Raw genomic sequence first — 25590 nt, forward strand, 5'->3', positions numbered from 1 at the left:
TGCAGTTTCTTTTAGGAGGTGAATAAAAACGGGTTCAGGTGACAGCGGTGAGTTTATGCAGCAGCATCTGGCGCCAGGATTTCTGATGGCTGCTTGGGGGGTGCTTAGCAGTGACACGCTGGCTTAAAGGAGCACCACTGAGTGGCTTTGGTTCAGTTCCCGTTGAATTTCACAATCCTTCCCTAATGCCACATTAAGCGTGAGGTGGGGAGGGCTCCCATTTGTCAGCGTGAGAGCTTTATTGCCGTACAGTGCCGGGCTCTTTTTGGAGTCTTATTTGTGTGTGTGAAAGTAAGTGAGCATCATCCTTGGTGATTCAACGTGGGGAAGCGGCGGTCTTTGGGGAGTAAAGCTGGGTAAATAGAGGGCTTAGCGCTGCCGGGGAGCCTGGGCTGCTCTTTGCCTCCCGTTCCCTGCTCCGGCCCCCTCTGCCCCGGAGATGCCCCCCGGGAGCCGGTGGGGCCGTGGCTCCCTGCCGTGGTTTCACGCTGTGGACTCTGCAGGCTCTTTCCCCTCCACGGGGGGGGGACGCCCTCCTGTCTGTGTTCACTGCAGGGAGCCCGGGGGTCGGTGTGAGCCCACGGGGGGTGAGGCCAGAGCCCTGTCCCGCTCCGCGGGGCCTGTCCAGGGCCGCCGGCACCGCCCAGGCTGACCGCAGCGCTCGGTTCTCGTCCCAGGGAACGTGGCCCCCGAAGCCGGCTGCGAGGGGAAGTTCTTCAGCGATCCTGAGAAGGCGGCCGTCCCCATCCAGACCCACTTCGGGAGGTACCAGCAGCAGAAGCAGGGGAAGAAGTGACGTGTTGGCCGGCCGTGCCCTGCACCGCGCCCTGCACCGTCCCCCGTTTTGTCTGGTCTGTACCCCGGAGAGATTTGCCGCCGTGGTGCCTGCGAACCCGCTCCTGCTCCGTAGCTCCTGGCGCGTGTGCAGCTGCAGACCCTCGGGTGTTGGTGGCTGCTCAGTGTCAGATCTCTTTCCCGCTCGGTCCTTCCCCGGCAGCGGCGCCCACAGGCCGGGGTGCAGCGGCTGAGGGGCTGTTCGCTGGGAGCGGGGCAGCGTCTGGGGGCCTCTCCGGCCTGGCAGCTGCAGCTGATGGCAACTGTGGCTGGTGGCTGCCCAGCTGGGGCTCACTTTGCCCGGCAACAGCCTCCCCTGTGCCCCCGGCTCCACTCTGCCTCTGGAGCTGGGGGGAGGGCTGCTCCTGGCCCCTGCCCCGGCCGGCCGGCCGGCCGGCTCGCCGAGCTGCCGAGCTGTGGCTAGTGGCCAGGGGCTGGCCCAGAGCGGGGTGTCGCCGAGGGGACGTGCTGCAGGCAGCCGAGGGAGCAGGAGCGAAGCCGTGCGTCGATCTTCCTTTTCTTGGGGAGAGCTGCTTGGGGGGCCCCGGTTCCGGAGCTGGGCTGGGACTCCAGCTCCCGCGGCTGCATGTGGCGAGGGCGAACCCCCTCTGTTCCGCTTGGGCAGAGCCAAGCAGAGACCTGCTCCCTGGCTGGATTGTTGGGTTTTAACACCCATGTTTGAGTGCTGACTTTTGGAGGGTGCAGGGTTCTCGAGAGAGGGACTGTGAAGCTCTGGGCCGGCGGAGGCACGGGCGGTTTGGAGTGAGGGGGCAGGTGAGGGGGTGCTGGGGCGCGGCGGGCGCCCACCGGAGCTCCGCTGCCCCTTTGCTGGGTCTGATGCCGGGTTTTCTGCGCGGAGCTGCTGGGCTGGGCCCCTCAGCCCTCTCCGGCCACAACCGCCCTCAGCCCTCCCGACGGGGGCTCCGTGCCCGTCTGCCCCGGCAGGTGCCGGCGTTTGGCGTGGGGCTCCTGCCTGCGCCCGGTGGCTGCCGGTCGTGCCCGGTGCTGCTGGTGGCTCTGCTGGGGCCGGCTGGGGCCGTCGCTGTGCGGGTGTCGGAGCCCGGCGGGGTTGGGGACCGGGGGGTGCTGGGGGGGCGCGCTGGGTGCTGGAAATCGGGGCCGTGTTAAGCTGTGCGCGGCCAGGCTTTGTCGCTGCTGGGGAAGGGGAGGTGGAGAATTCCTGCTAAAATGCAGAAGGGAACCTGTACCAGGCCGTTACAATAAAGTGTATTAATCCGCGTAAATCTGTTGTTCTTTTTATCCCGCTACCGCGCTCCCTCTCACAGCTGAGCGCGCACTTGCCTTGTCTCGCCTCTTCTATCCCCAGCGGGGGGCTGGCGGCTCAGGGGCGCTGTGGGGGTGCCCGGCAGTGACACCGCCGCGGCCTGGGGCTGGCGCTGGGCTCAGTGCGGGGTGAAGGTTTCGAGCTCTGAGGAGCGCTGAGCTGCTCTGGAAATCCGGAGCGGCGGGGCCCGGCCCGGGGCGGGGGGGGGCGGTGAGGCCGGGCCGGGCCGGGCCGGGCAAGGCGTCGCCACGGCAACGCGCGGCAGCACCCGCCCCGCCCGGACGGCAGCTCCCGGCACAAGCCGCGGCACTGTGACGTCACAGCCCGGCGTCGCCACGGCAACGCGCGGCAGCACCCGCCCCGCCCGGACGGCAGCTCCCGGCACAAGCCGCGGCACTGTGACGTCACAGCCCGGCGTCGCCACGGCAACGCGCGGCAGCACCCGCCCCGCCCGGACGGCAGCTCCCGGCACAAGCCGCGGCACTGTGACGTCACAGCCCGGCGCCGCCGCCGGCCAATCCGACGCCGGGCGGCCGCCGGCGGCCAATGGCGTCGAGGCGGGGGCGGGCCGCGCCGTTGCCAGGGAACCGCGCCCCGGAAGCGGCGGCGGCGCGTCCCCGGGCAACCGCGGGAGTCCCCGGTGAGCGGGGCCGGGGCCAGTCGCGGCGCGGACGCGGGAGGCGGCGGAGCTGCAGGAGCTGTCCCGGCCGCGGTGCTCGGCGCTGCCCGTCTGCCGCGCCTGTGCAGCCAGGAAACGGGCGGGAAAAGCTTTGTTTTCTTCCCTTTCCTGCCGCCTCAGTCAGAGGCGTTTCTGCTCCTCGCCGGCCTTGCTGCTTCGCGCTTCAGCTGCGCTCACAAGCCCTCTGGGCAGTTCATCCCCCGGCGCTGAGGCCATGGCAGGACCAGCGTTGTGCGTTGGTAACCAGATCATTCTGGAGGAACGTTTCGATGCGTCGTACGTTCCCAGCGAGCAAGGTAAGTGATGCCTGTCTGCCCTGGAGCTGTGACAGGGGATCTGAGCGTGCGAGTCGCTTCTAGGGGTCTTATAACAGGAACTGGGGAGAGTGTGGGTGGAGAGGGTCGAATAAATGGGATTTCATGGAAGGCAGAGCTGAAAAAGGCTTTTTGGTGGCAAAAGTAAGTGCCGCTTTGCAGCCTGTCTCTCTGCTTTGCCAGCCTGGTGGGACGCGCTCACTGAGACGTGGGGCCGTGCTGGCAGCTTTGAGCAGCGTCGTTTCAGGGTCAGGATTTCCCAAAGCTTTCGCCGCAGAGGTTGGCTTTGTTGTGTAGTGCCCGGTGTAGACCACCTCCACAGATTCCTCTTCTGTGTTCCTAGAAATCTTGGAATTTGCGTACGAGATCGGGATCGACCCTGAGAAGGAGCCGGAGCTGCTGTGGCTGGCCAGGGAGGGCATCGTGGCCCCGCTGCCACCCGAGTGGAAGCCCTGGTGAGCGCTCGGGCAGCGGCTGCCCGCGGAGATCCGTGGCCTCTCCTGCCCGGCCCGTCTCGGCGGCAGAGCAGGGGAAAGCCACAGGAGGTGTACTTCCCGGGGGCAGGGGAGCTCGGGTCTTTCTGGGGGGGTGGGCGAAGGGGAAAGAGCATTGGGGCAGTTGGAGAAGGGTGTGAGCAATCTCTGGGGGAGCTGCTGCCCCGCACTGAGGTGTCTCTGGGCTCTTGGGGGTGTCGCGCTCCACTGAGCTGAAGGTGGTGACGTGACCCAGTATGGCGCGTGCAGCTGTGTGCCTGCGCTCTGTCACCTTGTCCCGCTCTTTTTGCCACGCAGCCAGCATGTCACTGGCGAAATCTATTACTACAACTTCACTAACGGCCAGTCCATGTGGGAACACCCCTGCGATGAGCACTACAGAGAGCTCGTCGTTCAGGAGCGAGAGAAACTGCTGGCACAGGGCAGCTTGAAAAAGAAAGAGAAGAAAGAAAAGAAGGAGAAGCAGTCCCTGAAGCAACCCACTGTGAGTAGATTCTGCCTGTGGCCTTTCTGGGGAGGGCTGGGCGGGGGATGAACTAGAGGGTGATCCTGCGCTGTTGCTGCTTTGGGCTCGGAACAGCGATCCCCTGACAAGGGGGCCTGTCCAGCACTCTGGGTTTGGTGAAAATCCAACACAAGTGGTTTGTGTCTCCCCCTCCTCCCCGGCTCTCCTCTCACCTCCCTTTCTTTCTGACTTCACAGCCTGCGGAGACCTGTAAGCCCACCAGCCCGACCAAGGAGTTGCTGAGCTCGGTCTGTGAAGAGCAGAGTGCCTTGGATATGGCGACCCTGGAGAGAGGGAGGAACAAAGAGGACGAAAGCGAGAATGAGGTAGTTGTGTGCCTTGTTTCTTAACACGTGTCACCAACCGTAGCGCAGGCAGCCTCCAGCAGTGAAAAGCTGCTGCTCCCCTGCTAACAGCTGGGTGACGGTGGCCATTCCATTTGACTCCAGGCCTTCATTTGTGCTGCCTTTCCTCTGTGTTTGGTCAGCAAAAAGCATCTAATCCTGTTTTCTTGTTGTTCTTCCTATAAATCAACATCTGACGTGATGTATTGTCAAAAGGCTGTAGGCTGTTGCCTTGGGGCACGGCGATGGCTCTGCCTTAGTTCAGTGTCTAGGGCCCCCCAGTCCCTGCTGGGGGATTGCAGAGCTCGGGGCTCAGTGTGGGCCATCTCCTCTTCTCATACCTTTAGAGTCTCCGTGGGACAGCGCTTCTGTTCAGAAACGTCTACACGGATGTCAGGGCCCTGGGAGAGAGCTTCAACTCTGAGGTGAGAGAGCGGGTGATGAGACGGGCGGGAGAAACCCCCCCGGGGGGCAGAGGCGCTGCGGCGCTGCCAGCGCCGGGGCCGGGGAGCGAGAGCGCAGGACTGGCGCCGGAGGGACGAGTTCATGTGGCAGCCTAAAACCTGTCTTCTCACGCTGCTGAGAAGCTCCGTGGCTGGGACGCCGAGCGCCAGCGACGAGTTGAGTACCCGCGCGGCCTCGTGCAGACGTTTTTCTTCCCGGGGGGCGCGCGCTCTGCCTGCGCTTGCTCAGCAGCGATCAGGCGTCGGATGACGAGGGCACAATGGGAAGCGTGTTGCAAGCAGCTCTGGTGGTTCGGCCTGACTGTTCCCACGGACATTAATCCTTTCTCAGCGCTTTGAAAATTCCTTTCCGGTATCTGAAAGGCAAATTCATTTCTTTTAAAGCGTTTTACAGTATTTCCCTTATCCTTTTCACAGCCTGCGAAAATTAAGCTCTAAAGTACTTTGCTGGAGAATCCGTTCACAGTGCTGGGCAGCAACTGCAAGGGCTTATGCTCAAGTGGATGTGAAAAAGAAAGGCCTGACTCTCATCTCCAGACGACAAGCAGGCTGTGGGGGCCCAATTCGTCACTGAAACGTTAATGTGGCCAGGAACAAAGAGCTGTCTTGGCATTTCAGTGCCGCGCCAGGGCTCCGGGAATCTGTTTGAGATGGCAATTGCCGCCCGACAGCCAGGCTCTGTTAACCCAGACGGGGGATATCTTAGTCTTGCTAAGATATTAGTGCCCCAGTGGAAAGTATAATTCTTTTGTAGTTCCATGAGATGGCAGTAGAAAAGCATTCCTACGAGCAAGGCCAGTTAGCTGCTCCGCGTGCAGCCTCTGTGCTGTGCTTCTGAGAGTTGCTTGGGCTGTTTCTTTCGCTGGTGAAAGTAGCGCATGCGCCCGGAGGGGTGTAAACTTGGAAACTGAGGGCAAATGCTGCCCAGGTGAGGTCTGGCAAACCGCCGCCCTCTCGGTGCTTCCGTGCCTGAGAACTGCCTGACGTCAGGGAGCGAGGGGAACGTGTCACCTTTAAAGGCATGCTGTACCCAGGAGGAGGTTTTTTCCTCTTTTTTTTCCTTTTAAAGGTGGAAAGCGTGCCAAGTTTTTTGTCGTAATCTCTCACGTTCTTAAAATCCGAAGAGGCGCCGTGGTCATCCCGCTGCCTGGGATGAGCAGGGTTCGGTTTTGGTGGCGGCTGCTCATCCTGATCGTTGAGCTCTGGATCAGACACTTCTCCAAAACGCAGCCCTGCTGGCATCAGTGTGCTTTTCTCCAGACCTACCCTGGTCGCTGGAAGTCTGGAAGCAATGATTCCAAAGGCAGAAATCTCACCTTAGTCAGTGTCACTCAGCTGCAGGTAGAATGTCTCACGGCTTGTGAAAAGATCAGCTAAAGCCAGTTATAACCCGTCCTACTCCACAATCCGTAGAAAATCCACAGGCTGTTTTTGCACGAGGAAAACTTGCCTCCTCTTCCCCCTGTGTGTCCGATGGGCACGGTTCCCTTCCGGAGAGTTGCACTTGGCATCGCTCAGGTGGAACGTTAACAAAAGTGTTCTCTGTATCTGTTCTTAAAGTAGGATTCTACTGGCTAAAGAAACAAGTCTGGGATATTTTAGTAACCGAGGTAAACTGGCGTGGAGAGAAATCTTTCTGTGCACACGGTATTCTTGGATACCTCGGTGTATTCTGTTGTGGTGGGTGCTCCTGGAAGGGAAATGCCTGTGGACAGTTTTCAGGCAGGAGGGTCCTGCCTGGCCTCCCTTGGTGTCAGTTTTCCTGGGTGCTGTTGGCCCTCCTGGAGGGAGGTCCCCAGCAGAGCTCTAAAGCCAAAGGGGAGCACAACTTTCCAGACACCCTAATCTCTGCATCCAAGGAAGCAGGAGGTCTCCTCCGCTGGAGTAATGCTAAAGAAAAGCTGCTTGCACGTGTTTTTGTGGATGCTGGCACAAAGGTGTTAGCGAGGCCTTTGCGGAGCCTCGGCTGGCGGTGCAGTGGCACTGGTGAAGCCCCGCTGACCAGGCGCCGGCTGGAAATGGGCCGTAAGCTTTCACTTCTCCCTCAGAGGATTGGAGGTGAGGCTCTGAGCTGCAGGTTTTTTGGAAAGTGCCCAGTGATTGGATTTCTCTGTCCTCCTCTCCGGTCTGATGGATGGCTCTCTCAGCCCTGAGAAGGTCTCTCGGACAAATGACGTGCGAGGAGACGTTCTTTCAGTTTGCCGCAGCTCCGGGTTTGAAGCTGACAGCCTTCCAGTTGCACTTTGATAAAAATACGTCGTTAAAATATGCGGTCTGTGTATGGTACATGCTGTACACAGGATGCAGCTAATGTTTGGCAAGACACCACAGCATTAATAAAACAGTGAGAGAGTAGGACGTGCTAGCAGTTTTGTTTGCATACTGATGAGGGGACCTTTTCCTGCTTCCTCCTGGCTATCGCACGCTTCACTGTGAGTTTTGTGGGCCTCCCCACTGCTGGGAGAGGCAGCGAAGCTTTGGGTGACTCAGGTTTCATTCGGGGTTGGTTTTCCCCAAGGCCGGGGGGTGCTGCCGTGTCTCGGTCTCGGGGCTTAGCTGGTCACGGTCTCGTTCTGAGCTCAGAGCGGGGGCTTAAATCGGTGCCTGCCCTCGTTTGTCCTGCTGGAAGGGGGGATGATTGCGTCTGCCTGCTCTTCTCTGCTTGTAATTTCAGGCAGAAGTTAAATGTCCAGGAAGAGCCCCTTGCAGGTTTGTGTCTCTGGCTGAACAGGGCCAAGGGGCTCTGTTGCAGGGTGTAGGCTGTTCCCGGGACGGATGGGCCCTGTAGCAGCCACTGCTAACCCTTAGCCACCGAGACCCTGCGAATAAAAAAGTGACAGACCGAAAGAATAAAAACTCTGAGCCCAAGAAATGAGTACATTTATCTTCACGAAGTTCCTAGGCTGTGCAAGGGACTGTGTGAAACCAAATCAAACGGGTCTTGAAGTCACCCAAAGCTTTGCCCTTTTGCTGCTTGCTGTAGGAGAACCTGTGCTATTTCTGAGCCTGCACCCCCCCCGAGAGGGCGTAAAGCATGTTGTAGTTATAATTGTGTTTGACTTGCTGCCTAGAACGAGTCCTTAAAATCAAGAGACACTGAAGAAGGGCAAGAGTCTTCCCTGGCTTCTGACGCGGCGTGCCCTCCGACGCCAGCTCCCGTCCTTCCTGGAGATGCTGACAGGAGCCTGTCTGGCCAGAGCAAGGAGGAGTCCGCGGGGAAACTCGCTGGCAAGGAGCTACTGGGCAAGCAGGATGCCGAGGTGGAGGGTGACGACTCTTCAGCTGATGAGCTGCCACGGTCTCTGGGGAAGAGGAGCGCAGCAGGGACAGATGTGCCCCGCGGACCTGGGCAACCTGCAGTCGCGTCTCCAGCTGCCGAAGCCGCCGAGGCGGATCAGCTGGCCAGCCTGCCTGCCACCGTCGGCACCGTGCCTGCTGGTGGAAAGAGAGTGAATGAAATGGGGGAAGAAGCAGCAGCTGGTCTGAAAACAGACCGCAGCCTGGATGCTGACCAAGTAAGAGACCTGCCTGCGTGGGTTGGGTTCGGGGTGGAAGCTGCTGGGGCTGCTCCCGCGGCTTTGTGAGGGCCTGGCTCAGGAAAGCTCTCGGCGCTGGCTCCGTGCTGTTAGGTCAGCGCAGGAGCTCTCCTAGTCAGCGGGATGTTCCTGGGGGGGCACGAGTGCTCTCCATGCCCCGATGGGCCTCCTCGGCGCGGAGCTGGGAAATGGTTCTTTGATGCGCGCACAAAGTGCTGTCCAAAGCCACTGCCAGGCAGAAACCCTGAACTGTGAGGCATGTTTCAAGTCTTGGAGGAGAAATAAGTCTCAGCTTTCGGTGCCGCCATCTGTACTAGGCAAGCAGGTTTTATAATGAAGTTCGCACCAGGCCCAGCTGTCCGCACTGCTTTGTTTCTGTCCTTCTGTTGTTTCTCTCAGCTTATGCAGAGATGGGGCAAAAGTGTAAAGTGAGCTGCCAGCTGTGACGTTGGCAGCTCCGCGGAAGGACGCGACGGGGGGCGCGAGGTTAGAGCGGGGAAGGACGGTGCCTCGGGGCTGGCTCCAGAGCTGCAGCTCGAGCCCACCGAGCGTGGGACCCTCCCGCCCGCCCCCCGCTTTTCTGGCACTCGCTGGGAGGAGAACTGGCAGGGAACTGCAGGCAGGGCGCTCCGTCGAGCGGCCTCTGGCAGGAGAAGAACCGTTGCCACGAGGTGCAGATGGGTTCGTGGCCTGGCCCCTGCAGCTGGGGTGCCAGACAGACACACACTCCCCGCTCTCGGGCTGTGCCTTCCGGAAACGTCAGAACATGAGATGTGATAAACTGTCTCTTTCCAATCTGGCTTCCTTCCTGCGGATTTTGATGATTTTTCTCGTTCCACTGATGCGCAGTGTCTGTAAGAAAGGATAAGCTATAGAGCTGAGCCTGGAAAACATGCTCTGTCCTGAAGAGCTGAACGTTGAAAGCTTGGCTGTCACTCTGAGGCCCGTGCTTGCCTTTGGCACGCCGGGGCAGCGCTGCTGAAGTCCCCGGGCGACGCGGGGTTCACGCGGAACGGCTCCGTGCGGGCGCTGGGCGCAGGAGTCCTCGCTGCGCCTCGGCCTGGCGGGCTGGGCTTTAAAGTCCTTTGGAACCACGGTGTGTCCCGTGTTTCTGCCCGTTTGTGTGGTGGGTTTGGGAGTTCTCAGAGCTGCAGGGGTCCTCGCAGGAGGAACAGACAGCAAGTGCCTTTTGTCAGGGGTGTTTGAAGAGCACTTCTTTGCCCTCCCAGCACCATCTCCTGCCCCTGCTCTCCTGTGGTGTTGTGTGCTTGTCTTGTGTGTTGCACCCTCAGTGTTTCTCCCTCAACGTTTAGTCACCTTGTCCTCCCTGTGTCATAGAGAGGCCAGATTTGTCTTCCCAGTATCGTTTGGCATCGTGTTGGGGGTGCCTGGGGGAAGCTGTGGAGCTAAGGCGTGTGCAGCCTGTAATGTGTATCTCCCCTCAGGTTTCAGAGGTTTCTGAGATCAGCGGCTGTGAGGAGGACTTGCAGGTCTCTGACATCTCGGACAGCGTGCTGATTGAGCTTATGGTGAGTCACTAGAAGCTCCCTGTCCCTTGGGTGCATTCCTCGGGGAGCGTGCAGCAAGGTGACGCCCTGCCCACCCCTCGCGGCCCGGCTCCTCCACTCCTGAGCAGCAACCTCAGAGCCGTGGCACGGGGCAGCGGCATCACCCTGCGCTTAGCAGGGTCTGTCTGTGGGTGAGGTAATATCCCCGGAAAAGTAGGTCACTTGGAGCTGGGACTGTGCTCAGATAATTGCAAAAAGGGAAATAATAAGCAATGTAAAAATCCCGCTTGAAGGGACACAGCAGTTTTTTCTATGGGGAATCTGCATGGCCAGGAGACCTGGCTGCTGACGGTCCCGAGGGAGACTGTGCAGGAGGGTAGCCCCGAGGTGGGGGGAGATGCCCATCAGCATCTCTTCATCTCCACGGGAAGCTGCCATTGCCATCTGGCAGCCGGAGCAGAGGAGCATGGCCAGCAAATGGCTGAGAATATCCTTATCTGTTGGTGGCAGCACAAGCCTGCGTGTTGGCAAGTGGCTGCCGCCTCCAACAATTCCTTTTGTGGGGCTCGCTTGTGGGCGCGTGTGCGCACGCACGCGCACGCTCGCGGTGTGCAGCCGAGTGCGAGGACCCCCCGAGACTCTGCCGGGAGGGAGAGCTATCCCGGAGAGTGAATAGCTTGTGGGCAACTTGCAGGAGCCGACTTTTAGGAAAAATCTGGGGAAATCTGCAGCAGTATTATCAATGAGGGCAGGAGGGGCTGGGGGAGGCCGTGGATGTGCCACGTGTCACCCCTGCCTGCTGCGTCAGTGACACGGCAGCGGGCGCTGATGGTGCGACAGAGCTCATGCCCTGCGACCCCCCAGTGTCCCCCGGCGTCCCCCCTGCACCGCCGCACAGGGAGGGTTTCCCTGGGCGCTGCCAGCGAAGGGAACCCCCGCGCTGCGCTCTCCCCGTGAGCAAACCCGCAGGGAATCCTGATTTCCCCAGCGCCCCGTCGGCCCAGCAGGCAGCTCCGCATGAACCACCTCGCCTGCCTGCGCCCCCGCGCCCTGGCAAGGGGCGAAACCCAAGGGGCTCTGGCCGAGGCGCCGACAGAGCCGTCTGTCCGTCCGCAGGACGCCCGGACGCGGGGCTGGGTCTCGGTGTAGCCGTCTCCTGCGCCCCGTGAAGCTCTCTGATAGTGCCAGGAGCTAAAAAGTGCTGCACAGGACTGGCCAGTGGGGCAGTGAGGGTGGGTTCCAGGCTGCGCTGGGGTTTTGCTCTGCCCTCGGGATCTCTGGCAGAAGCTGTGCGTGCTCCTCGGCCGCTGACCCTTCTCTGCTTTCTTCTTAGGACTTGGGCTTCCGGACTCGCCTTCCCGAGCGGGTGCTGGATGTGGAGGCTCTGTCTCCGGCTGCGGGCAGCCCCGTGGGCAAGGTGAGCGCTGTCTGTGTGAGCAGGCCCACGCTGTCCGCGGGCAGCGCGGGGCGCTCTGCGTGCGGGTAACTGGGTGATGCCGTTGGCATGAGGGCTTGGCGGAGGCAAGCGGGAGCATTGTGCGCAGGGTCAGGGATTAGAGCAGCGCTAATTGCCGCTTCTGCAGAGGTGAGATGCAGGTAGCTACGGAAAGAACATAAACTTTGAGCAGAGGTGGCTCGAGGGGTGCACGCCCGCAGGCTCACACGTGTGCCTTCCTGCCCCAGCGCGAGATGCAAGGGGACCTGTGTGCAGAGTGCTTAGTGCTGGCAGGGAGTTCACCTTCCACACTGAAAAAGCAACCCCAGAGCGTCCCCCGACAGAATGCCCCGAGCAGAGCCCCCAGGGCTCCCGGCTGTGCCGTCGAGGCGTTCCTGGGGGGCCTTGAGGCCCTCGGTCCCTGCCGGGGAGGAGGCTGGTGCGGCCGGGCGGGCGCTCTGCGCCGGCCTGCGGGTGCTGCCCGGTCCCCGGGCTCTGCTGGTGCGCTGGCCCAGAGCGGTGCTGCCCTCCAGCAGAGCCGCCGTACGGTCCCGAGAGGCTTTGACGGTGAAGGAGCCACCAAACTCCACACGGTTTGCTTTTACCTGCAGGCCCCGGAGCTGGGAGAAGAGGAAAAAACCCAAAGCAAAGGCGGTGTAGCGGAAGAGCAAGGCGCAGGACCAAAAGCTGCGGAGAGGTATGGTACAAACAGAGCGAGGAGGGAGGCGAGGGCAGCTCTAGCTCCTGATGACTCTCCTGTCCTGTCCGCCCCTGCTCTGCTCTGGTCGCTGTAACCTGTGCAGGTGTCCCCTGCAGAACCCCCCGAGATGCTGCAGCTTCCCACAGGGTCTTTCCCGCTAAACCTCTCGCTTCTCCTGCCACCTCCTTAGCCCTGTCTCAGCAGATTTCAGCTTCGTTTCAGCTTCTGGCTGGGTAGGCAGCAAAACTCCTGTCCTTCATTTCCTTGCAAGTGCCCCAGCTGTGGAGCTGCTTCTGTTTCCCTTACAGCTCTCTGACTTTTCTCCGCGGCTGTGGAAGTCGTGCCCTCGCCAAGATGGCCTGAACCTGTTCATATTGTGTGTTGCGCCCTGTGGCATTTAACCACGGGAGGTTTAGCCACTGGCCGTTGCCCAACAACAGAGCTTTCTGGCTCTGAGCCAGCCCCAGTCTCGGTGACCGCCGGTCCCACTGGGCTGCCAGCTCCTCGCCGGGCAGAGCCTGGAGCTGGAGGCTCCCGGGAGCAGCCTGGTGCCCGCTGCCGGGGGCAGAGGGTCCAGCCACAGGCCGAACAGTTCCTTCCATAGAGGGCCCAGAGCAGGTCGCTGGCTGAGCGGGGGCAAGCCCTAGGCTGTTTGATACCCTGCTGGGTGGACACGGCGCTCTGGAGCGCCCCGGCTGTTACCCCAGAGCAACGCTGGCTTCCAGACCCTTAGTTTCTGTGAGGACTCGACTCTCTAGGGGAGCTATTTTCAGCCTGCGTGTGGCGATTTGTTTAAAGCAGTTGAAACGCTGTGCTGAGCAGTGAGCTCCCTGCTCTCCAGAGCCCCTCCCCTGCGAGAGCTGCCGCCTGTGGCATTTAGAGATGAATCGTGTCAAAACTCTTAGCCTCCGCACAGAGTTACACGTACTCTGGGGCACTGGGAACCAAGAAGCTGTTGCCTGTGCCAGGAAAACTTGTGAACAGGAGAAGCTGCAGTCCATCTTAATGACTGGCTGCGTGCCCTTGGGATTTGCAGCCTTGCTCGTAGAGGAGCTGTTCCTGTGAAGGTCCCCGAAAACGCGTTCTGCCCGCAGGAATTGTCTCCTTATCGCTTGGTACCTGCTTCCCAGCTGTGCATCCTCTCTCCCTCTCTGCCTGTAAGGGTAGCTCGTGCTTGCCTCATCTCTCTACTCTGCACTTCCACCACAAAGTAGGACTGTAGATGTGAACACGCCTGCCAGGATTTCCCTCTGTCATTTGGACAGCGGTGTGAGTGTTGCTAACAGGGCTGGTGAATCTGGGGGAAGGTCTCTAAGGACCTGGAAGGAGAGTGGGATATTCCAGGGAAGGGATTCAGCCCTTCGAGTCTGGTGGCCCTTGAATCCTCGGCTGCCTGTTGGTCTGGCAGGGCCTGAGGGGGTGGGAGGGCTCTGGAGCTTTGCTGTGCCCTCGGCAGCCCGGTGCTGGGCAGACGGGTGCCGCTGGCAAGTGTGGCTCAGCGTTCCCCGGAGCAGCCGCACGGCCCAGCCCGTCTTCTCTCTGTCTTGCCATCTCGGACTCCGAGGCGTGCTAATCTGGTCTTTTTTATCTCTTTTATGCTGCAAAGGGCGAGGGATCGAAGTGCTTGTGAAACACCAGAAGAGAAGAGTTTAATTACAGAAAGGCTCAGTCTGGAGGAGATCGTGGCCTGGGAGCCGGAGGAGGAATCGCTGGATAGCCAGATCGATCTGGAGGAGCTTGCTGCCCCGCAGAAAGTGTAAGGGCTTCCTCTCGGTCCCCGGTGCCGTAAGCGTAACAGCTTTCGTCCTTTTGGTCCCCTTGGTGGCGTGTGGAGGTGGTGTGTGAAGGCGGCGCCCCGGGAGATGCGGTTTGGTGGGCACGGCGCCGCTCGAACATCTCCGTGTGCAGACGCAAGCAGCTGCTCCGCGGGCGCGTGCCAAGCCGGGCGTCTGTGCCGGGGAGGGTGAGAACAGCAGCTCTGCCCCTGGGGCCCGTGGCACAGGACTCCGTGGGATGCAGAAAGGGCCGTCGGCTTTGTGCTTGGAAAAGCCTCCTTCTCGCCGCTGTGGCGGACGAGGCTGCCGGCGCTCGCCCTCCCTCGGGGAGCGCTTTCGCGCGGATCCTGAGCTCCCTCGCTGCGCGGGGCTGCGACCGGGGGCGACGGCGCAAACCCCACAAACCGCCCCACTTCTGCTGTCGCTGCGGGCATCGGCTGCTTTGCGATAATAGGGTCAGAGCGCAGGATGGCAGAGCTCAGGTTCCCTGCCCAAGCCGGTGGGCTGTTGCCGTGCTAAATTGATGGTCTTTGCAGTTACGTCCCCGCAGTCCCACTGCGACAGACGATCTCAGGAGAGGTGATTGTGCTGGCTTTGCTCTCCGTGTCAAATGACAGATCAGCAGATGCAATTGGAGCAAATAGGCAGCGCGTCTCTCAGGACAAAGTGGTGGAGAAGCAACCTTTGATGTGGAGAGCAGCACAGATCTCCCTTTTTAGGAGCTGTGTTGTGTCAATGTGCGTGTGTCGGCTGGGTCTCTTTTTAAGTAAGAACTGGGGCAAAAGGAGGGACGTGATGCAAGGGTGGAAGTGGCTGAATTGCCTTGCAGGGCAGGCTGATCAACGCCACCTTCCGCAGGCATCGCCGCACTTGGCCCAGAGCATGTAGCGTCACGGGGCAGTGCTAGCGAAGCAGGATTTTTCCAGAACCCGGCTATTCTTGCCTCTGTCTCTCACTCTTTTTGCTAGTGGCTGCCTAAGTGACCTTTTTTCTTTTGACTCGAGGCTAAATTACCGGGGCTGTTACTTCCCTGATTCCTGGCAGAACAGCAGTCCCTCCGCCTAACGCTAGCCGGCTCAGAGCACGATGAGACCTTGCTGCTCCAGCTTCGACTAGCGAAGAAGAAAAACCTTTTTGCTAGGCTGATCTTCATTTTCCCCTCCTTCCCCTTCAGCTTCTCTCAGACCCTGCTCTCTGTCGGAAAAAACTTAATGAGAGACAGATTGGGTTTGAGTTTTTGGAGCGCTTAGGGCTTTCTGTTACCTAGAGCTGGCAAACTCCCAGCACGCTTTGGACGGCAATTGCGGACAAATACCTGGTCCGTCAGCAGCGCGCTGCCGACCCCTGGGCTGAGAACAGGTACCGACTGCATCTGCTGCTGTGCCCGGCGGCTCTAGCCAGGGTTTCTAGCTGCTAGATCCTTCACCAGGGGAGAGCGTGTTGCCCTTGCGGGCTGCTCTAGCGAGCCAAACCAAGGGGTGTTCGGGGCCCGAGTGCTGTGTTCAGTGATTGATGTGATTTATTGTTTGGGGGGATGTTGCTGTTCCTTTCATGTTCCTCAGTTTCTGTCACCCTTTGGCCAAAGATGCTCTCCCTTTCCGGTAGGCAACCCGAGATTGAAATTGAACGTGAGGGGTCCTTCAGCCAGTCTAGTGAAGAATACCTGGGCGAAATAGCCAAGGAGCTGGAGGGGGAGCTCAAGCAGGAGAAAACGCATTTCTGGCAAGCAAAGAAGGAGGCAATTCGGAAATTACAGGAGGAGATGAAGCAGCAGGAGGAGGAGGAAGCCAGAAAGCTTCCCCAGCAAAAAGAACAATCCCTCAGGTACGTTCCTTTTTCCCTCCATCTCCCTCGTGTTTCTCCTCCGAGCCTTTCCTAGCTGCGATCTCGTTGCCGGTGGCCACGGGCTCGTGCTGTTAGAGCCCACCTTGGGAGTGGTGCTGTTGTGTGGAGCTGTGGGCTTTCGGGGAGGAGGACACGGGGCTCCCTGCCTGGCACAGAGAGCGCTGCGCGTGTCGGGAGGAGCAGCGGTGTGCTGGCAGAGCTGCGAGGAGGGACGCCGCGTGCTGGGGAAAGCGCTCTGCGGTGCCGACGAGAGCAGCTGCCCCCCTCCCCGGGCTGAGCGGGATTCGCTGCACCCGCAGCCTTCAGAGCTCCGAACCGGCCTCTGATGGTTAACCGGGGAAAAGCTTCCCGGTCAGCACTGGGAGCTTTGCCCCCTGGCAGACGGTCAAATCCGGGGCTCAGTGGTAGTAACAGGACTGGAAATTGGAGCAGGAGAGGAGATGAGGTTACCCCGGAGGAAGTAGCTGGAACTCGGGTACTGCCCGTTTTACAGAGGGACTTCCAGCCCGGACTTTGAGGACTAGGGCATGGATGTCTGTGTGAAACCCAGCCGGCGTGTGAAGGTGGAATAGCAGTCCAGGGGGCAGAACAGCACCAGGGCCTGTGTGCTCTGCCTGGGGGGGTTTCTCTCCAGACTTGTATTTTATTTCAGGTGGCCTTGATACTTAGGTTCTGAGCATGCTGAGCCAGCCAGAAACGGTATCTTGGCATGAAATGCTCTGGGAATGCTGTCTTGGGTGCAAAGGCAGACACAGAAATCACCCCTCAGGGAAAAATGCCTATGTGGTAATAAAGCCGTAGTGAAAAGGGTGTCACAGGGCAACAGGGAGCTTACAGACACACTAATGTGTCCAGGTACCTTGGCTGGGAGCCTGCTTTCATGTAACAGGAGTTGATTTCATTTACCTGGGGGGAAAAAAAAAAAAGCCCAAGGGCCATCCCTGATGCTATAGTGCACTTCAAAGGTGTGTGCAGCGTGTGATGCTCAGGGGCTGCCTCTCCCGCCCCAGCAGCCGGGTTCAGAGGTGAGGAGGAGAATTAATGGTCCGGCGCCCTGAGTGCAGCCAGTGGAGCAGCCTGTAGGCCTTGGAGGTGATCTGAAGATATTAAAGCCTCCTGAACGTGTTTTGTTTTGTTTTGTTTAGTTTTTCTGGCTGCTCATCTCTCAGGACTCCAAGAGAAGATTTGGCAAAGGCTGCCGAGGAGGAAGAGTCGCGTATCCGGAAGGAAGAAACCGAGAGGCTCTCAAAGCTGCGAGCCAAAATCACCTCGGAGACCGAGGCTGAGATGGAGAAGATGAGGTGAAAAGCTTTGCTGCCGCCCCTGGGGACGTAAGCTGTGGTGGGCTGGGAGGGCAGCGCAGGTCCTGGCCCTGGAGCTGGCGCGGGCGGTGCCCTGCCGTGGCGCCGCAGTGCTGGCTGCTTTGCTCTTTATTTCCAAGGCCTCGGTTGAGCTCTCGCGAGTCTGGGGGGGGTTTCTCAGTTTCTTCTGGCCTGCACGTCCTACCCCTTCGCAGCGTCTTCTCTCGGCTCTGGTTCCTGAAGGGAGTCCGGGGGTAAAGTGCCGAGCTCTGACTTGTCTCCGGCTGTTGTCGTTGCAAACCCAGGGCGGAGCACGAGGTGACGCTGCGGAAGCTCCGAGGGGAGTGGGAATCCCAGCAGGCGGCGGAGAAGGAGAGCCTGGAGCGGCAGCAGCGGCTGCTTCTGGAGAAAATGAAGGTGGAAATGAAGGAAGCCCAGCAGAGAGAGATGACTGGGCTGGAACAAGAGAAGGAACAATTCCTGCGTGAGCTCAAGGAGAGACTGGACGGGGAGAAGAAGAAGGTGAGCTCTTGATTGCCAGGTTGGGCCAGGCCCACGCTGGTCGCCCTGACCTGGCTCGCCTTGCGGTGCCCGAGTGTCGGGATGAAGTAACACCTGCGTGTGCTTCGGTGATGCCCCCCTGAAAACCCCGAGGAAAGGTGCGAGGCGTGCCCTTAGAGGCGCGGCTGAGGTGGGGAGGAGTACTCCCTCAGTTCTTACACCCATGATTAAATAGCAATAAATGGCCACGCTGCCTCCGAGGAAAAGAGGAGGATCGCTGTGTGTCTCTGCCAAGCTAAAGCAAGCCGTCTCCTCACCTCAGAATAGCTCTTTGGCTGCTGCTGTGGTCCTCCAGAGAGCCTGGGGAGCTCCCGAGCGGAGGCAGCTCACAGTCCTTGCAGCACAGTGCCACTGAGATCCGCTGAGATCCCCCGGGAGGGAAAGCACGGAGAGAGGAAAGGCGTAATCCAGTTTGAAAGGGGTTTGCCGTTGTGCTGTTTTGGTGCTTATGGAGAGACGTTGACTGCAAATGCATCTTGTAGAGCGTGTCCCCACACATAGAGGTTTTCCAGCAGACTGTTTTGCTCATGTTCCTGTAGGCAGCGGAAGAGCTAGAGAAACGGTTTGCAGCTGAGCTCCAGCAGCTGAAGTCTGTGGAAGAAGAGAAGCATCATAAGGTAAGAGGTGGTGTCCTTAGAATGTAACTCGTCGATTTCCCACGCTGTCACCAAAGGTGGCCGGGGAGGGTGGCGTTCATTTTTTTTTTCCGCTTCCTAAATGTGGCTCTGGTCTGGCTCAGCACTTGGACGTGCTCCAAGTAGGGGGTGGTGAGACTGCACACGCTGGTCTTTGCCACGCTGCTCGCTCTCCGTGGGAGGGCACCGCATGGATCCTGTCAGGAGGGTGACAAGTCTCTGTGGGTGGCTTTCACGGCAGGTCATTTCCAGCCTGCAAACCCAGCTAGCAGAGGCACGGCGGAGAGAGGAGGCTCAGCTGCGCGAAGACTTGCGGAGAGCCGAGCAGAAAGCGCAGCAAAAGGCCCAAGTCGCGGAGTACGAACGCGAGGCAAGTGCTCCCCTCGGCTTGCTGCGGGTCCTGCACCCCCTCTCCCTGGGGCTGAGCTGAGGCCCCGAGGCCGCGTCCCCTGCCCAGGGGTGGCAGCGGTGCCCCGGGGGAAAGGGCACCCCTGTGGCATCTGGCCCCGCCGGGGCGCTTGCCTTGGGCTACCCCGGCCTGATCCTGCGCGCGTGGCACCGCGACCGCCCGTCCTCCCGCTCCCGTGAGGGGCTGCGCTCCGGGGGCCCCGCGCCGCGGGGCTGCGGGTCACAGAAACATCTTGTCACGTCGTCCCCGCAGCTCAGCGAGCTAATGAGGGAGAAGCGCCAGGACGTGGAAAAAGACCACGAGAGGAGAATGGAGAGGATGAAGGAGGAGCACCAGGAGGCCCTGGCGCGGATTCGGGATCAGTACGAGGAGGAGGTACTGTGCGGGGAGCCGCGGAGCCGGGGGGTGACTGCGGCGGCTCGGTCGGGCCGCACCCGGGCTGGCACTGCTGCCTGCCCAGCTGCCTGTCCCAGCTGCTCCCAGAACTGGGAGTCTCCTCCCTTCTCGGGGAACTGGGCACTGTTGCCATGCTGTGAAGTGAGTTTAGCCTGGGGTTGTAGGGATAAGCTGTCAAAATACTCCCCGTGCAGGCAACTTCCACATGCATCTGTCAGCTTCAGTACGAGAGAAGATTGTTCACATTTTTGCAGGTGTCCCTTCTGGAAAGCCTGCTGCCTCCCATTTTTGGCAGCAGTGTGTGAAAAAACCTTAGTTTCGTGGGCTGTTTTTTCTTTCCCAAGCCTCTCCCATAAGGATGTCCCTGCAAGCCAGAGGTTTGAATCTGCTGAGTTTGGAGCGTGCTCAGGAGCTGCTGCGGGATGGGCAGCGTGTCCTGTGTGCTCGTGCTGGCTTGCTGGAGAACCCTGTGCTCCACTCAGACGCTTTTCTTGTTTGTGTTTTGCAACAAGCAGGAGAGGAAGCAAAGAGCAGAGCTGCTGGAAGGCCTGCGAAGCGAGGGGGCGCGTCTCCGGCAGCTTCACGAAGCGGAGGCGAAGGCTCTGCAGGTGGAGCTGGACGAGCGGCTCGCTGCGCTGCAGCTCAGGCACAGGGAGAAGGTGAGGAGAACGCTTTGCCTGGCGAATCCTCCTGACTTGGCTGCCTGGGGACAGCCTGGGGACCGTGACGCCCCAAGGCGCCTGCCCCCCTCTCCGGCCGGGGTGACAAGCGGCAGGTCACGCTCGCCCTGTTTTTGTGGTTCCTCCTGGTGGCAGAGCTCTGCCTGGTGGCTTGAGCCGTTCTCTCTCTAACTCAGCCTCTCTCTGCAGGAAAGAGAACTCCAGGATTTGGAGAAGGAGCTGGAAATGCGCACAGAGAACATCAAAGCCGGATCAGCGCAGCTCCTTAGCCAGGTGAGTCAGCCCTGTGGGGCTCACAGAGGTGTCTTAGCCGGTGCTGCTCCTCTGCCTGCTTCCTCCTGGGCTCAGCCAGGACTTTGGGAGGGAAAACTTCCATCACAGGCCAGAGCAGGGCTCAGCGTTCCTGGCCGTACAGCCTCCTGGATGGTGTTTGCCGGGACAGTCAGTGCTCGGGGTTTGCTCGGGGTTTGCTCAGGGCTTTGGGAGATGGCAAGTGGCTGTAGGAGTGATGGAGGGATCTTAAAAGCCTTTCAAGGTGGCAGGTTCTGCTCAGCATCACTTTGGATTTCAGTCAGTCCCTTCCTGATTTCCCTCCTCCCTGCTGCCGTGGAAGGGGAACGTGTGCTGCTGGATCTTGGGCAGCGCAGCGAGAGAGGGAAGCGCTCCAGATGCTCCTGTGGAGCTGGCAAAAATCGCTGGCTGATGTTCTCGCCTGCCAGATCTCTTAAGTCCTGGCCTGTGCCAAGGGCTGTAGATAACCTTGCTTCTGGCAGCCCGCCCTTTCCAAGCAGCACCGGAGTGAGGAAGTAAAAAGGTGGAGAAATGCTGGAGGCAACCAGAGGCTTGACCAAAGCAGGGACCTGCAGAAATGGCCACGTGCCGTGGGTGCTCTCGCAGCTGAGCAGGAAGGGGTGTTCTTCCCCCAGGAATGCAAATATTCCCCGCTCCTCACTTGAAGCCCAATAAAGGGATGAGAACTTGAGTGTGTGGGGGGCAACAAAGCAAAACCGAGCCCGATCCTTAGGCGTTTTGAAACAGTTTTGAGACTTAGGCCTGACCTGTGCCCTTCAAACGCTGTTCAGCATCAGCTGTCTCCTCGCTCTGCCACTCCCCTGCTTTCTCGTCTGGTTACAGGAGGAGTCTCTGAGGAAGAAAAGGCAGCAGCTGCTGGATGAGGACAGACAGGCTGAGCTGGAAAGAGATGTATGTATGCCTTAGCTCTGGAGAGGTGCTGTGCTGCTGCTGGGGGTGAGGGCAGTGCACTAGAATGAGGGCTTTAAAAAAGCAGACTGTTACTTCTGGAGTCCGTCCTGCTGAGAGTTTGCTTAGCTCTGGGCTGTCTCTCAAAAGAAGAGACAGTCCTGTTCCTGCAGGATTGGAGTGCGTACCTGCAGCGCTGGGACCTCCTGTGAACTGTGCCGGCCGCCAGCTCTCTCACATCGTGTGCCTTTTATTTTGGTGTTGGGGAGATTACTGGGAGGGATTTTTTGGTTTTCTTCTAAAAAGCTGCTTTGGTTCTCAGCTCCAGCTAGAGGAGAGCAGGAAGGAGCACACCAGCCTCCTCGAGTCCACCCGGCAGCTGCGTAGGTCTCTGGAGGAGCTGCAGGACCAGAAGGCTGAGCTGGAGGCCCAGGTGGACTTGTTAGAGACCCGAAGCCAGAGGCTGCAGAAGCGCATCAGGTGTGTGCATGAGAAACTTCCTCTAATACAGAAAGATCTGCCCTACGCCCCGAACAGAAACCTCTCTGGCCCAGGCTGGACCCCTCCCGTAGCTCCAAGCTGCTTGTGTGCTGATCCACGTTCCTCCAGAATTCTAATGGTGGTTTTACGGCCTGTCGGGGGCATGGAGGCCCCGGGGTCCTTCTCCAGACCTGTTAATAACTCGCTGCGTAAATTCATCCCTTGGCCTCTGCTTGTCAGGTTCAGTTATTTGTCTTCCCAACGTCCGTCCTGCCAGGTTAATAAGAGAGGGCACTCTTGCCTTGAGAGGGGCACTGAAATGCCAAGAAAAGGTTTTGCTCGGATAGCTGAGCTGCCGGGTGAGGGGGTGAGGCTGTTCGCTGCCCAGGCAGGGGTCCTGCGCAGACCCAGTGCTGGGGGCTCGCGCATCTCCGGCCCTTTCCCCTCCCGGAGACCGGAGGCCGCTTCGGACACCGCTGCAGGCAGAGCAGCGGGGACCTGGGCCCGTGGTCTAACCGAGTGCTGCTGCTGTCGCCTCTTCTCGTGGCAGTGAGCTGGAGGCAGCTGTCAGGAGCAAACAGGAGACTCTGAAAGAACTGGAGGCAGAAGAAAGCGTGGAACCTCCAAGAGGGAAAGCTGAGCTCCAGGTGGAAGACCTGAGAGAAACTCTTCAAGCTGTGAGTAAAGCGTTTGCCTCGTGAGAGCTGAGGCTGTAACTCCTTCAAGAACCCCAGCTTTTGTTCCGTCCGTGTGAACTCCTTGCAGATGCAGCGCTGCATTTTCCTTTCCTGGGGCACATCAGTGAGTTCAGTAGTGGTTGTGGATTTCTGTCTGTTGTTGCTGGGGGGAAAGGAGTGTGGGATACTTGAGTGCCCTTGGAGTCCAAGGCGGGGCTCGAGTCAGGGATAGAAATGTCTGTTACTCTTCCAAAGTCACATAAAGAACATCCCTGGCACGGGTTTGGGACCGGGGCAGCACCATGGTGATGGCATTCCGAATTTTTACTTTGAGACGGATTCTTACAGGGTCCCGGGGTTCTGTTTCCCATACGTAGTTCTTAGTTTTTGAAATGTTTCATCTCCTCAGCACTCCTCCAGAGAACGTGCTTCCCCACGCTCCCAAAGCCATGAGAACAGGGACCTGCAGTTTGATCAGTGAGTATCTGTGCCCCCGCTGCCTCTGCAGAACGGTTTGGCTTGGGTTTTACGAGCCGGGGGTTTTGGGGTTTACGCACGTGATGCGTTTTGGGGGGGGTGCTGCGTGAGGCTTGCGGCGTGGCACAGAAAGCCAGGAGGTTCCCCGTCTCTCTGTAGTGTCAGGAGCTTCATCTCCGCGGAAGGGATCTCCCTCAGGAGCGCCAAGGAGTTCCTGGTGCGCCAGGCCCGCTCCATGAAGAAGAGGCACGCGGCGCTGCGAGCTGCCAAGCAGCAGTGGCGCCAGGAGCTGCAGAAAGCCCGGGAGGCGGCGCAGGATCCCGACGGCTCCCAGCTCCTGGACAGCACGCGCAAGAACCTGGAAGAGGTGAGGCCCCGAGCGCTGCCTGCGTTCAGGCCTGGGGCGTCGCGGCCGTGGGCTGCCCAGGGGTCGGCTCCTGGCTGTGGGCAGCAGCCGCAGGCAGCTGCGGGGCTTCGGCCCTGCTGGGAGCGGCAGGTGTGGCCCATGGCCCACGCAGTGTCACACACCGGGGCGGTTCCAGGTCTGCTCCGCTGCGGTGCAGCCCGCCCTCGGCAGCTCGCTGGATTGCAGGAACCTGATGGACACTTGGGGCTCTTGGGATCTTAAAAAGGGAGAAGGGATCTGGCCGAGGAGAACGGGATCGCGCGTCCCGCAAACCCCGTCACGTTTTCTCAGAGGAGAGGAAGTGGCAGGCGTCCATCCCGTCGGGAGGTGGGAGGGGATTTTTTCCCTCTCGCTTGGGAAGGGGTCCTCGAGCCCTGGTCAGCCCCGCTGACACGCCAGCCGGGGCAGGGCCGGGCATCCTTCCCTTCCCTGACCGCAGCAAGCGCTCGTCTTGGCAGAACCAAAGCTGCTGACCCTGTTGGACGCAGGGTCTGGACGTGCAACCTCCTTGTCCTTGGGGTGAACTCTCTTTGCGGCTCGTGCTCTGCCCTCTCCACACTCCCCTTTCTGTGCTCTCGGAGACCTGGGAGCAGTTTCCCTCCTGCGGCCTGACATCCCGTGCTGAGTAGAAGTGGGATAATGAAAGTCGCCCTAACCACCACCATCGAATATTTCCTGTCGTTCCTGTTTAATTTTCCTCCGTGGCTGGGCTGTTTTTGCAGGAGGCGAAGCAGCTGGAGAAGATGAAGTCGGCTATGTGGAAAGGGCAGGCGCTGCTGCAGAAGAAAGAGGAGAAGCTGAGCCAGCTGGAGTCCTCGCTGCTGGAGGAGGTAACGGCCAGCGCCACCAGCACTGCGCTCGCCCTGCCCGCAGCTCGTGGCCCCTGCCCTGGGCCGGAGCCTCTGCGGGGCCTTTGGTGCCCGCGAGGGCTGTTTAGCTGGTGGCCAAAGACACGTTTGCCAGCGCAGTGGGTTTTAGAAACACATTTTCTGAGAGCAGAACAGTGTCGGTCTGAGACCGGGGGGGAAGGCTGGTCACAGGTGGAGGGAGAGGAGGACAAACCTCACGGCCCTGGGGCCCCTGGGGTTCACTGGGGCTGCAGCCAGCACCACAAACCGGGGCCGGGCCTCGGCATGGAGCCTCCCTCCGCGGCGGCAGCTTGTCGGGCACGGACGGGCTTGGGTGGGGGAACGCTGCTGAGTGCCCGGGCTCGGCAGAACCTTGCTAGCGCAGAGACGGAGTGCTGTGGGCGCGATAGGCTGAAGTACCCCACAGTATAAACCAAAACCTCGCAGCAGAGCGGGTAGGTGGCTCATTAACGGTCTGGGTCTTGCTCAAGATGGCAAATACTCTGCCTCCCCTCTGCTCGTGACACCGGGGCTCGCTGTTAGGCGTGTGGCTGCCGAAAGCAGCCGGGAAAAGCCGCACGGTTTGAGCCTGGAGAAGACAAGGGCGGGTCGCCCCGTGTGAGCGAGGATGAGCCTGGTTTCCTGGCCCAGGCCAGCCCTGGAACCCGTGCGGCTCCGCCTGGGACCACGCGGCCTTAGGCAGGTGCAAGAGCACGAGACCTCTGACAGCCAAGCCCTTGTCCTTGGTGCAAAGAGGGAACCCAGCCCCTGCAAGAGTTCTGAGGCTTATTTAAAGGACAAAATACTTCAGCTCCTGCCTAGAGCAGCCTGTGCATGTGGCTGTTAGATCTGGCCTCGAGTGCACACGCGTGCTTCCTCCAGAGAGCAAGCAGTCTCTCCACTTTCAGGCGTTGCTGTGGGCCCTGAGGGTGGCCGTGCCTTGGCTCGCCTGCGCCCCTCCGGGCACTCCGGCCCGCGCAGAGCAGCCGTCGGCTGTTCCTCTGGCTTCGGGGGCAGAGCAGCAGGTTTCATTTGCGTCGTCTTCCCTCTTTTGACCAGCTTTCGGAGGAAGATATGCTGAAGAGAGCTGCGTTCAAGAAGATGGCGACTTTTGACCTCAGCAGCTCTGAGGACACCGACAGCATGTCCAGTGTAGATCTGCACCAGCCCAGCTGTAAGTGCCGGCCGGGCCGGTGCGCTGCGCCAGGGGCTAACGCCTCAGCCCTCCTCCTGGCCTCCCCTCTCGCCCCTCCTGTGCTCACCCGGGCTCTTGGGTGTCCGAGGCAGCTCTGCTGCCCAGGACTGGCACTGCTCCCTGCATAACATTTGATTGGAAAAACTTATGGCCTGCTTGCAGTGGCGGCTGAGGGCTGGAATCTGCGAGGGAACTCGCCTTTTAAATCTCTGCCGTTGTTTTGAGAGTGGAAAGGAAAGTCTGGCCTCAGCTCTTCCCTCTGCTGTTGCAGAGCTGTATGCTCCTCTGCAGGTGCCTGGGCTTCCTTCTCCTCACCTCTCTGGCAGGAGATGCTGCTGCCCTTCCCTGTGCTTTTTCCTTTGCCTTCAGCTGCCTGTAAGCGGAGCTGTGCAGGGGGCAAGAAGGGCTTCCCCCAGACAGCCGGGAGGCAGGAGCCTTGCCTTGCTTGCAGGAAGGCTGGCAAGGCTCGAGCTGACCGAAAGCCGAGAAAGCTTCCCTGTGGCACCAGACGGACGAGCTGTCCCGTCTGGGGTGGTCTCTCTGACCCTGACCAGTAAAAATTCTGCGGGCACACGTGAAACTTCAGGGCTTTCTCTCGCCATAAGAT

General features: G+C 60.0%; 2 protein-coding genes across 7 annotated transcripts in view; both read left to right on the forward strand.

Annotated features, from left to right (window-relative positions):
- Positions 1 to 2078, forward strand: part of LOC141970662 (centrosomal protein of 164 kDa-like) — a 29792-nt gene extending 27714 nt beyond the window's left edge. For all 4 annotated transcript variants that reach the window (XM_074927404.1, XM_074927405.1, XM_074927406.1 and 1 more), the window contains one exon: positions 678 to 2078. The gene's annotated coding sequence lies outside the window, so the exon portion shown is untranslated. The remainder of the gene's footprint in view (positions 1 to 677) is intronic.
- Positions 2079 to 2718: 640 nt separating this feature from the next.
- The window catches only part of LOC141970661 (centrosomal protein of 164 kDa-like), a 30022-nt gene continuing 7150 nt past the window's right edge, over positions 2719 to 25590 (forward strand). The window contains exons 1-25 of one of the 3 annotated variants that reach the window (XM_074927400.1): positions 2719 to 3094; positions 3456 to 3567; positions 3904 to 4090; positions 4309 to 4437; positions 4803 to 4880; positions 7991 to 8434; positions 9901 to 9984; positions 11297 to 11380; positions 12010 to 12095; positions 13705 to 13854; positions 15479 to 15697; positions 16864 to 17019; positions 17325 to 17541; positions 18120 to 18197; positions 18457 to 18585; positions 18877 to 18999; positions 19536 to 19679; positions 19890 to 19973; positions 20835 to 20903; positions 21223 to 21380; positions 21931 to 22057; positions 22467 to 22534; positions 22694 to 22901; positions 23663 to 23770; positions 24848 to 24962. In XM_074927400.1, coding sequence (XP_074783501.1) covers positions 3013 to 3094; positions 3456 to 3567; positions 3904 to 4090; positions 4309 to 4437; positions 4803 to 4880; positions 7991 to 8434; positions 9901 to 9984; positions 11297 to 11380; positions 12010 to 12095; positions 13705 to 13854; positions 15479 to 15697; positions 16864 to 17019; positions 17325 to 17541; positions 18120 to 18197; positions 18457 to 18585; positions 18877 to 18999; positions 19536 to 19679; positions 19890 to 19973; positions 20835 to 20903; positions 21223 to 21380; positions 21931 to 22057; positions 22467 to 22534; positions 22694 to 22901; positions 23663 to 23770; positions 24848 to 24962 — 3439 coding nt within the window. In that variant the 5' untranslated portion in view covers positions 2719 to 3012. Of the gene's footprint in view, positions 3095 to 3455; positions 3568 to 3903; positions 4091 to 4308; positions 4438 to 4802; positions 4881 to 5988; positions 6261 to 7990; positions 8435 to 9900; positions 9985 to 11296; positions 11381 to 12009; positions 12096 to 13704; positions 13855 to 15478; positions 15698 to 16863; positions 17020 to 17324; positions 17542 to 18119; positions 18198 to 18456; positions 18586 to 18876; positions 19000 to 19535; positions 19680 to 19889; positions 19974 to 20834; positions 20905 to 21202; positions 21381 to 21930; positions 22058 to 22466; positions 22535 to 22693; positions 22902 to 23662; positions 23771 to 24847; positions 24963 to 25590 lie in introns of those variants that run through there. The other 2 variants (XM_074927402.1, XM_074927401.1) reach the window with 2 other exon arrangements.

This window comes from Athene noctua, chromosome 26 (genome assembly GCF_965140245.1).
Source record: "Athene noctua chromosome 26, bAthNoc1.hap1.1, whole genome shotgun sequence".
Lineage (NCBI taxonomy): Eukaryota > Metazoa > Chordata > Aves > Strigiformes > Strigidae > Athene > Athene noctua.